Source organism: Cyprinus carpio, chromosome A13 (genome assembly GCF_018340385.1).
Source record: "Cyprinus carpio isolate SPL01 chromosome A13, ASM1834038v1, whole genome shotgun sequence".
Lineage (NCBI taxonomy): Eukaryota > Metazoa > Chordata > Actinopteri > Cypriniformes > Cyprinidae > Cyprinus > Cyprinus carpio.
Window position 1 is genome coordinate 11,241,276 of NC_056584.1, and position 12,512 is coordinate 11,253,787.

At 36.8% G+C, this 12,512-nt stretch overlaps 1 protein-coding gene across 2 annotated transcripts in view; it reads left to right on the plus strand.

The window, feature by feature from the left end:
* LOC109100905 (RAC-gamma serine/threonine-protein kinase-like) overlaps positions 1–12,512 on the plus strand; it is an 82,987-nt gene that overhangs the window by 60,606 nt on the left and 9,869 nt on the right. For both annotated transcript variants that reach the window (XM_042768796.1, XM_042768797.1), the window contains 7 exons: positions 1,725–1,836; positions 6,344–6,488; positions 7,674–7,805; positions 8,096–8,161; positions 8,637–8,705; positions 10,416–10,538; positions 11,261–11,389. In XM_042768796.1, coding sequence (XP_042624730.1) covers positions 1,725–1,836; positions 6,344–6,488; positions 7,674–7,805; positions 8,096–8,161; positions 8,637–8,705; positions 10,416–10,538; positions 11,261–11,389 — 776 coding nt within the window. The remainder of the gene's footprint in view (positions 1–1,724; positions 1,837–6,343; positions 6,489–7,673; positions 7,806–8,095; positions 8,162–8,636; positions 8,706–10,415; positions 10,539–11,260; positions 11,390–12,512) is intronic.

Sequence of the window (12,512 nt, forward strand, 5' to 3'; positions counted from 1 at the left end):
ATCGCTCTCACCCCCTGTGCAACGAGCTGCCACCAGACTGCCTTCCTCCGGACCGCTCTCTCAGAGTCCTGTACACAGCCTGACCAGCCCTGCATCTGCTCCCTAGTATACCACAGTCCATATTGACCAATTTGTCTTTTTTTAACAATGATTGCAGCATATGACAAATCGCTTTGCACGATGAGATCCACCAATTTGTTCCGTTTGGATCTTTCACCACCAAAGATGTAAACACTGCCTTATAAGTACAGCTGGATTAAAAAAAAATGTATGAAGAAAGAACAGGAAATTGTGACAGATATGTTTATATAAATGTATATGTATATAAAGATTTCTATTTCTATTTTTTTTTTACTTTCCATTCATCAAAGAATCCTGAATAATTTCTTAAGCAGCAAATCAGCATATTAGAGTGATTTCTGAAGGATCATGTGACACTGAAGATGGGAGTAATGATGCTGAAAATTCAGCTTTTCCATCACAAGAATAAATTACATTTTAAAATGTATTAACATAGAAAACAGGTGTTTTAAATTGTAACACTATTTCACAATATTACTGTCTTAGTGAGCATAATAGACTTCTTTCAAAATAAACTGACCAAAAACTTTTGAACGGTAGTATTCAAGTTTAAGGGAAATGTGAAACTTTTGTTAAAAATGGTATGAAAGTTTTTGAAAACCAACTTGAATACAAAGAGTTCATTTCTAAGTACTTGACACATTTAAGATAGATTTTTTAAAAAAAATTATATTTGGAAACTTTGTTTTTTAACACTCTAAGCTTTTTCCTTCAAAGCCAGTTCTCTCTAGCATTTACAGAGCTGAATGCCATGTTGTGTCTCCTGATGTTTTTGTGCATTGGCACCCTCTCAACCTTATTTTGGACTTGAGAGAACCTTTAAGTGATGTTGCATGTTGCAAGCAGCGGAAGTCACAGCTTCTGGGCTGTTTAATTGGCATGCTAGCTTTCCTTAGCGACTCTTGCTTGAAGCAATGCTCGTCATCTGTGATCTAATGTGGCAAAGCAAACAATACCGTCAGCTCTGCCTCCTCTCCTCCTGAGGTGTCACATTCTGGCTGCTGTGACCTTGTTTTTCTGCACTCAGCGTGGGACTCGATTTTTTTCCCCTACTGCCCAGGTAGATTTTCTGTACAGTGCGTGACTTCATGACCTTAGCGGTGTCATCATTAACCTTCCTGTCTAAATTTAGGCCCTGCCGTCATTCAGAGGTGGCTGAAATTGGCCGACTGAGGGCCCTCATTATGGGACTGCTGTTGGGTTTCACCTGTCATCTGGGCATTGTCCCCAAAATCTGCAGCGGCGATGAGCCCAGTCTGAACATCACCTCTGCCCCCTGCTACTTTCATAAAGTATCTGAGAAATGCATTACTTCCCTCTGACTGGCCAGTGGCTGGTGTGGCAGAGCTAAGCGCTGTATATGAAATGTTGCACCACATTCCAGCAAATGTACCTCTCGCTCATTCATCTCACCGTTGTACTCTCCCACCTGCTGCCTCCTCTCTGCTAAAGGCCATTTGTTTTACATTGGACTCGCTGATCCACTCTGTTTATCAAATGAAACACTCTGACAATGGCAAAGACTTGCAGCCTGAGAGTTAGAAAGTGGGCTGGGTTTACTTTAGTATTCAGGTCAGATTTCTCCCTGCCTGTATATTTATATTGTGTCTGTGGCTACAATTTCCTTTGGTCTGTCATTCCAGAATGCCAGCTGATGAAAACTGAACGACCAAAGCCGAATACTTTTATTATTAGATGTCTACAATGGACTACAGTCATAGAGAGGACCTTCCACGTGGACACACTAGAAGAGAGGTGAGTCTCTAATGTAGAAAACAGATCTTTTCAGAGCATCATTATATGCCCATTCCAACAACAATGTACAGTTGGCAACCCTTTTTTAATGTTATATAGTTGCTACAAGTAAACAAAACTGTTGATTCGGCCGCCACCTCTTACAAAAATTACAAAAAACTCTTCTACTCCAGTACTCATTTTAATTTAAAGCATTAATAATGACCATTGTAGAAAACAATATATACATTAGTAATTGCTTTGCTGATAATGTAGTGATTACAGTTATATATTTAGCAGATTCTTTAAGCAATTCATCACAGATATATCACAGTGTACAATGCCAGGTGTATTAAAAAGCTAGATTAGGAAATAAGCAGAGGTAAAATGTGTTTGTGTTTTGTGTGAGAAAACATCCTTTTAGGAACTTCTCATTTAAAAAAAAAAAAAAAAAAGTATAAAAAAAGTAAATAGATAAAAATAGTAAAAAAAAAAATGTCCCTGTTTTCTGTAATGCTGCGTGTGTTATGGTTAGGTTAGCTAAGTAAACATGTTTGTGTGTGCACACATTTTGGTTTAAAGTTGTTGAGTGGTTAAGTGCTTGTGGAAGAGGTGGTGAAGCTTAAATAAATGGGTGAATGGATGATGGTTTACTGACCCCATTCTGGTTCTGGAGCCTTAAGTCCTTCAATTTGAAGTCTCTGTGATTTTCTTTGGACCGTATCTGTATGTAAACTGTATGTTTGATCACTTGGAAAAGGAAAAGCACAACTTTCCTCAACAAGCTACATGATTGGATTTTGTGAATTTACCCTACATATGCTGAGTGAGGCTCGCCTTTAGAAAAACAAATATATTAATTTTCCCATCAGCGAGAGAAAAGGCAACCCAAAAAGGTATTTTACCGAATCACTGGCTCACATTATGAGCTGATCGTCTTTTAGATGTCAGTTTTTTTTTAAATCGATAGACAACAAAGCATGTCCCATAAATATGTTAGTGATAATGAACTGTCAGAAAGACAGAAAAACATCACACACATGCATTATTTGCATGTATTGAAGAACCAGAATATTAGAAAATTTGACAGTCAAACACAGTGTCCACTTAAGTTGAACTGTGTATTATTTATAACCTACATTACTTTTCAATTATTCAGTTGGCTGACAAATGTGACCCTGGACCACAAAACCAGTCATAAGGGTAAATTTTTCGAAATTGAGATTTATACATCATCTGAAAGCTGAATAAATAAGCTTTCCATTGATGTATGGTTGAAATGATAGGACAATATTTGGCCGAGATACAACTATTTGAATATCTGGAATCTGAGGGTGCAAATATTTTAAAAATTTTGATATGATCACCTTTAAAGTTGTCCAAATGAAGTTCTTAGCAAAGCATATTACTAATCAAAAATTGAGTTTTAATATATTTACAGTAGGAAATTTACAAAATATCTTCAAGGAACATGATCTCTAATAAATATTGTAATGATTTTTGACATAAATGAAAAATCAATTATTTTGACCCACAATGTATTTTTGGCTATTGCTACAAAAGCGACTTAAGACTGGTTTTGTGGTCCAGGGTCACAAATATGCTATTTTTCTTGATTTGTAGTGCAAAAAACACAATAACTTTAAGGAGTTTTAGGATTTTCTTTTTAAAAAGTAAACCTAATTCGTTTTAATTTTGATACTGTACCATTCAACTATGATAACTAGGATTTGTTTACTTCCCTGTCCAAGAATCTGAGAAATATTTTCCTGTTATTGTTGTCAGTATCTTTTTGGGGTCACTGTATAAAGGTTGAGCAGATCTTATAACAGCATTTGATGGAGACTGAGAGAACATCTAATCACACAAAAGATATGAACAGACACTGAGACGTTTATCCTCGGACTCCTAACTTGCTTGTTTATCTATCACAGGACATTGCAGTCCAATGCACACTTTGTCCATTCCCCACACACACACACAGCACTGAACAGGAGTGGGACATGGAGTACTGGCAGAGGACCAGAAACTGCGGGCCTACATGTGAGGAGGAGAGATGTGGCGACAGCTGGCATAATGCCAGACTGTATTCAAAGCCTTTATCTCTCATTAGCAAAAACCGCTCATTATACACCAAACCACTCCACACCCATTCATCCACAAGACCTTGAGAGGTTGTGCAGGGCACTTTGTAGATGTTACTGTGTTAACCCAATGGATCTTGAATTTGTTTTGGGATTTCAAATGCACCACATTTGGAATGTAACATCCACCACAGGGTTTGTAGCTTGCACTGAAAAAACAGCCAGAATGGAAATCCATACATTATGTTGGAGATAATAAATATTTCCATCTCTTATTCTATTTGAGGGTTCCCCACTAACAAATGGCAATGCACAAGAGTGCAAGTTTTCAGACTCTGCCTGTAAGGGTTGGATCAATACCAAAAGTTTTTCAGCCTCTGGTACCTCTGTATCAATATTAAATCTGTACCTTATGCAACAATTGCACAACCTTGGCCAACAGATGAAATGAAACTGTGTCTGTCAATTAATGCAATAATTCTGTGTAAAGAAAAATACATATACAATATATATTATTTATATATTATCAAAAATAGTATAACCTTTTTGTCAAAATATTCAGTTCATTTTGGATGACACTTAATGCACGTAAACGTGACTGTAAGAAGCAATTGCAACATAAATATAATTTATTATTAATAATAATTGCAATAAATAATTGTTCCACCGAGTAATATAGTTCAAATCGCACAATGACCATGTACAGTGCCATTCAGCACATTTGTTATGAATTTATTTATTCCACCTAGTAGCATACATTGCTGTTCAAAAGTTTGGGGTCGGTAAGATTTCTTCATGTTTTTAAAGTAGTTACGCTGCATTTAAATTATCACAAATACAGTAAATTCAGCAGCCATTACTCCAGTCTTTTTAATTTAGTCACTTTATTGGCCACAAGTGGAAATTTGTCTTTGGCTTCACCACACAAATACATTTAACATCATCACACAAATCACATAAAAACAACATGTAACACTATCACCCCTACTCACACTCAGATCCCAGTATTTAAATTTCTAACGGCAGTTGGCACAAATGACATTTGATGCACATTTTTCCTTGCTTGAGGTTGCCTAAAACATCTTTTGACTACTCAACACTGTTTTTGCTTTTCTTTACAGGATGTATGTATATATCAGTTTTTATACAGCATTCTTGCAATTCTTGCAAATCCCTCTGATACTCTTCTAAAACCATCAAAACAGACCAGCATAGCTAGACTGGGCAGGCTAGGAGACCAGATAACCACCTTAAAGGGATACTCCACCACAAAATTAAAATTTTGTCATTAATCACTTACCCACATGTCATTCCAAACCCGTAAAAGCTACGTTCGTCTTCGGAACACAGTTTAAGATATTTTGGTTGAAAACCAGGAGGCTTGTGACTCCCATAGACTGCCAAGTAAGATACGCTGTCAAGGTCCAGAAAAGTATGAAAGACAGTGTCAGAATAGTCCATCTGCCATCAATGATTCAACCGTAATGTTATGAAGCGACAAGAATACTTTTTATAAGTGAAGAAAACAAAAAAACGACTTTATTCAACAATTCCTTTGTCAACAGTCTACCCTGTGTCTCTCCATATTACCGTATGCTGTGTATGCTATTCTGTATCAGCCGCACCACAAGGATGCGCTGTTTCTACGTGTATTTAGCTTTGATTAGAAAGAAAACAGCGCATCCTTGTGGCGCGGCTGATACAGAAGAGCATACGGTGATATGGAGAGACACACAGGAGACTGTTAACAATGTCTTTCCTACTTTTCTGGACCTTGACAGTGTTACTGACTTGGCAGTCTATGGGAGAGTCACAAGCCTCCCGGTTTTCATCCAAAATATCTTAAATTGTGTTCCGAAGGCGAACGAAGCTTTTACGGGTTTGGAACGACATGGGGGTAAATGATTAATGACAAAATTTTCATTTTGGGTTGGAGTTTCCCTTTAAACTAAGTTTTGTTTTTTTTTTCAGCATGGCGAACTACCAAATGTGCCGAATAGTGGCATGTTGTTTAAGCAGGGTACTAAAATTTGATAAATTATGATATTATTATATACCACTGTAGTACTGTGCTATGCCACACAGCCCTACTCTCTAGTTCAGTCCGCTTCTGTGAAATAGTGAGAAACTGCTAGTTTCGCTCAGATGAATCCATCATTAAGCTAACACATGCTCAAAAACATGAATGCACCACTGATTCTGCACAACAGATGTTGTGCTACACGACAAATGAAAACTCAATGGAGGGAGACACTATTCTCAGAGAGGGGCGGCTTCCCCACTCATATTAGATTATACTGTCATCTAGTTTACATTTATAAGTGAATCATGTGTTCGTTTAGTGTGTCTCAAGAGTATTCTTGAAGTATGAAGAAGTGTTTTTTTGTTTTGTTTTAATAAATGGCTTTTTTTTAGAAAAATGGGCTTTGTGTGTGTTTCCAAAGGGATGAGTGGGCAGAGGCGATCCAAATGGTGGCAGATAAACTCCAAAGACAGGAAGAGGAACGTATACAGTGTAGTCCCACCTCACAGATAGACAACATGGGAGAGGAGGAGATGGACACATCTATCAGCCATCACAAACGCAAGGTGCCTTCAAATACAGATTTTGATGTTTGCTGTAGACATCATAAGCCTGGGACACTGGGAAGCTGAATGGCAGAAACCAGCAAAAGGTTCAAGGAATAGTTCACCTAGAAATGAAAACTGGCTAAAAATTTACTCACCCAAAGGCCATCCAAGATTGCTTATTGGAACAGATTTGGAGAAATTTAGCATTACGGCACTTTGATGGGTCCTCTGCACTGAATGGGTGCCGTCAGAATGAGAGTGCAAACAGCTGATAAAAACATCACAATAATCCAAACGATTCCAGTCCATCAATTAATGTCTTATGAAGCGAAAAGCTGCATGTTTTTAATGAACACATCCATCAGGGTGATTTAACTTTAACCTGACACTTTTGGGCAAAATATGACTCCATAATCTGTAATGATGCTTCCACCAGTGAATTGTAAGTAAATTTTCTGCAGATTTTCAATGTTGGGTGAACTATTCATTTATGGCCTGTTTCTGTGCCTGATAGTAGAGTTTGGATGCTGAACCTAATATCACAGGATGATCTAAGCTGCAAAGACAATGACCTGTTTATAAACCTGATCTTTTGTTATACAAGCAATATAAAGTTGTGAAACAAACTTCTCAGCTATTGTTCAATTCCAGATATTTAAACAGTTTGTAGCTGCTCTTTAGAGTTTGGGTTCTTTCACTTAAATTTGGTCCTCTTCTCATGTAAATTGGATCTCATGATAATAAAGTTTTGTTCTGGCACTATCCCAAATAATCGTTTTGTAATTGATTAAAAAAAATACTAAATGTAGCATCCTATAATTCACTCCATTTTCTTTCTCGAGCATTGAAAGCTCAATGCACGCCTACAGCTGCAGCCCTGCAGATTCAGGATATATGAAACAGACTTTATGACTCAGTTGCAAAAAATTAGGAAACTTTCTCGATAATGTCTTTTAAAGCAGTGTATTTCTGGCAGTTTCATCATTTTTAAACAACAAGCTAATGTACAGACTTGTCAGTGTGTTGGTGGCAGTGAAGTCTGTAAGCAGCAGGATTACATCCCTGCAGCAGAGATGTGAGATGTGGACGTATTCTGATTGAGTTACAATAACAAAATAGAAATGTAGACCCCAATTATATGCATTGCATTTCAGTAAGTCTGACAATTTATTGCTTTTTTCTTTTTTTTTTCTTTTTTTGCAGACAATGAATGACTTTGACTACTTAAAATTATTGGGAAAAGGCACTTTTGGAAAAGTCATTCTTGTAAGGGAGAAGGCCAGCGGGAAATATTATGCAATGAAAATTTTAAAGAAAGAGGTTATTATAGCAAAGGTAAGAATCATGAGGAATATTTTTAAATACATTTAAAGATGTTTTGATCTTTTCAATAAGGATAAGGCATTTTGTGCTGTACATTATTTAGTAAGGTTTAGATAGAGTTATAGTTAATGACAGTTTAACATAGTTATAAAAGTGTCATTTTAATCCCATGCTCTTTTTGGAAAGCTTTGTAATAAAATCCTCATTAAATCCATGACTTCACTGTGCACATGCATTGTAAGCAAACACGGTTTATCTTGAGAAAACACAATTCATGATCCACCTTCTCTTTCTTCCCATAGGACGAAGTGGCCCACACGCTTACAGAAAGCAGAGTACTAAAAAACACGAGACATCCTTTTTTAACTGTGAGTGCACATTTTATAATGAACTATCATTCAGAGTGGATTTACAGAGACCTTGAAGCTCCTAGTGCTTTTGAATATATGATTGGCTTTTCCCTGGAGCCTCATTATAATGTAGAGAATAAACTGTAAGAAATTAGCGGCCTAAATGTAGCTGTGCATCTGTTGAGAAGTCGCCAGTGAGAGGTAATTTTCTGACACTCCAGATGCTGTTGTATGCCACGCAACATACACAGCAGGTTTAGCAAAACAATTTACCACTGTCAGTCAAGCTGGTGTTCCCTCGTAAACTTCACCTTCCCTCAAAGTAAGCATCAAGGCCTGCGAGAAAGAGCAAATCTTTTCATTTTCTCTTGAGACAAACGCTTTTCTCATTACATACATTTTGATGAGCGTCTCTCACGTTGCGTTTGTTTTAATTTTCTGGGTTTTTTTGCTTTTGTTTTTCCTCTAATGGTGTATCCACCTGCTGTTTCAGTCTTTGAAGTACTCGTTCCAAACAAAAGACCGCCTATGCTTCGTGATGGAGTATGTCAATGGAGGAGAGGTACGTGTGCGTCTGCATTTGTATTTAATGTCTGTCTTTTCGTCTGTGTTGGCAGACAGTCTATTTCTGTAGTAATGCCGTCACTAATATCTGTTTACTCACTGTGAGGCTGTGCTGAGCTAAAAATGTTAATCTGTTATCAGGGAAAAGTTAAGTGCAAGATCATATCTTGTGATGCATCCACAGTTTAAAGATCCTTTGGGAAAAAGTAGCAAAATTATCATCCAATATTATTAACAGCCGATAATAATTATATTTTAGTGTCTAATAACCAATTTATTTAATTATCTTTATAAATAATAAAATAATAATTATTATTACTATTTCTTACATCATTTTATGCAGTTATCTTGCATTCTAAATGTTTAGAAATGTAATATTTTATGCACATTTGTTTTGCAACCTACTGTACATGGATAAAAAACTAAATTAATATTAAATCAATAGCAACACATATATTTTTCTTTTTATTTATTCCATTATTTTATTACTTATTATTGTTTTGCGATCTAAACATGTATTATAATTATTTTATGCACATTAGTTTTGCTACCTAAATGGATGAAAAGTGTAAAATGACTTAAAACAATAGCAAGAAATATTTGGACTAGGTGTAATTAAATTTCACTTGAAAATGAACGGCTGTTACATAAAAAGTTGAGGAATTATGCAAACAAGGTATAAAGTTTTTACCTGTGAACACAGTTTGTTGGTGATTGTAGTAGTACTTACCAAATGGTGCCATTTATCAGCAGACTCGATATTAAACAATCAATTGCTTGTGAATATTGTTTAAAAAATGTCAGTCAAACTGATATAAATAGTCAAAATGATTGTAGTGGTGTTGTACGTTTAGTTCAATGCTTGTAGTTGCTCAGGATGTGCTTGGTAGAAGTTTGCCAGCATCACTCTGTTGATATGGCAGAGCGCAGGATTCCATCTTGAGGGGCTCAAGTTTTGATAAATGAAATTCCACCACCAACGGTGCTGTTTAATCAGAGAGGCGGCAATCTCGCTCTCATTCCCTCAGCCTGCAATGTCACCTGCTCCCCCTGCCTGGTCCAGCCAGAGCCTCTAACCTGCACACGCTGCGCAGAGCCCATCAGTCTCTCCCCTTTCAGCCTGGCCACATTCACAGCTGCCAGTGCTCTGATGAAGGCACACCTGTCCTCGGCCACCCCAATCCCTGGCACGCCACCCGCTTACTCCCTCCTCCGTTAGCTCTCCCCGGACAGCCATATTCAAATATCCCACAGCAATTAATAGACAGACTCTTCTCATTGGGCTTCTGGGTAATTTCTGTAAGCCGGGTTCAAGTGGAGCTGAGGGCCAGACATTTGACAGAAGCCCTTGACATCTGACTCAGGAGGGAAGAGGAAGTGCGGGGCACTCCATAAAAGATACGGCAGAGATGATTGCTGGGGACAGGGCACTCCTGCCTCTTTAATGGAGCGTTAGCCCATGAGCACGCAGCGCTGCCTTTAACAAGATTGGTGTATTGATTAAAATGCTGATTTAACAGGCCGCGCCGGCCTGTCTCTGGAAAGCCGGGGATGATGTGCCAGCTGCTGTCTGGGTTCGCTGGGCGTCCTCCGAGGGCCTCGCCATCTATCATCTCAATATGGCGATGTGAGGCAGTTTGTGTTGTGTTAATTTCCTCCAATAAATCAGTAATTATTGCAATCTCTGTCCCTGCTGTTTACCCTGCAGCTGTTTTTCCATTTGTCGAGAGAACGGGTGTTCTCTGAGGACCGCACGCGCTTCTACGGCGCCGAGATCGTTTCCGCCCTCGACTACCTGCACTCTGCCAAGATTGTGTACCGGGATCTGAAGGTAAACAGAAAAAGGGGAAATAATTCATATATTTAGAGAAGGTTTTGTTCTGTCGCGATGCCTTTATCTGAGTGTATGTCATGGGACGTGGAAAATGTAATTAAAAGCTCTAGAGTTTGGGGCTTTTTTTCTTTGATTTTTGGAAACATCGAACTCTGGCGGCTGTGGATGATGACACAGTGTTTTGCTCGCAGCCTTGGACCAAGCTGGTTGTGGAAGTGCCAAGAAACTTGGACAAACAGCTTAGCCATTAAAATTAAAAGGTTAAATTAATGTGGCTTGAAGTTTCTTTCCACTTCCAGGGAATAAATATGTTATCCATGTAGTTGTCTACTTTTTTATAGTTTTTTTAAAGACATTATTAACATCGCAAGTTAAGGATACTAGTACACTTTAGGTACAAGTACTAACACAAGTAGGTACTATTATAAGTTTTTTTTTTTTGGAATTTATGTTATTAATCATGAGGTCAACACGTGTAAAAGCCATACAGTATGTGTTTGTTGTATTATTAAGGTGCTTTAATGAAAAAGGAAGGAAAATACACATTATGTCAGACATATATTAATTCACGCTTACTATAAATGAAATAAATCCAATCAATTCAAAATGCTAATTTGATGCAGATTTGAAAAGAGCTAATTTTTGTGTTTACTACCAAGTTCTGTGTTTGTTGTTTTCAACAAAAGTCAACAAATCCACACTCTTTTCTTTTCTACCAGTTGGAGAACTTAATGCTTGATAAAGATGGACACATCAAAATTACAGACTTTGGCCTCTGCAAGGAAGGAATCACTGATGCTGCTACCATGAAGACCTTCTGTGGGACACCAGAGTATCTGGCTCCAGAGGTAAAGAAACCCTGTATTGAGCAACAAAACTATTTCAAAAACTAGTTAAACAATGGAGCATATGCAGGAGACCATGAACAAATTTATGATATCAGATCATATCATGAGAGTCTAGTTATGGCTTGAATGATTAAATGGTCCTATTCAAATATTTAGTTTTAGCTGTCATGACATGGAGTGTCGTGCATGCAAGTTTATAGAAATATTTTGCAATACAAGTTTAACCGGTTGCTTTCTATGTGATTTAGAGCAAAAAAGAAAAAACACTGCTTTCATAGCAATAATAATCAAGCTCTTAAAATACTGTGATGCTGAATTAAGATGTTGCTTGCACAGCTTGTTTGGTTAAAATATACAGTAATGATCAGGAGCTTTCTACAGTACACTAAACTGTACATCAGTGAACTGTTCAAACTCTAGAAGCTTCTAATTTCTGTGAAGCCTCTATAAAATACATTATTGCTATTCTATTCATACTGTTATACAATCTGTTGTATGTTCTTACAAATAATTGTATTAAACAGTGATTACAAGTAATTGTTATCACTGTTTAATATGTTGCAATACTTGTCATATAAGTCTGGTTACGATTATTTAGAAGATTGAACTGATTCAAAAATGTATTACAAATAAATAAATGATAAAAATGCTGTGAATAAAATATTATGAATAAATATAAATACATCTGTAATGATTACCAAGGCCGCATTTATTTGATCAAAAAAAAGAAGAAAAAAACAGTAAAACGATAAAATAATATTACAATTTGAAATAACTGTTTAGTATTTTGATATAATATAAAAAAGTAATTTATTCCTGTTATTCCCCAGAGCCGAATTTTCATCGCCATTACTCTAGTCTTTAGAGTCACACGATCCTTCAGAAATCATTCTAATTTGGTGTTCAAGAAAATTTTATTATTTTGGAAACCGTTGTGCTGTTTAATATTTTTATGGAAACCATGATACTTTTTTTTCAGGATTCTTTGATGAATAAAGTTCAAATGAACAATTTATATATATATATACATATATAAGAATAGAAAATATTAATTATTATGTATTCATGTCTTTCCTCCCTCTGAACCCAAATGTTTTGAATGGCAGCGTATTGAATAAATCCT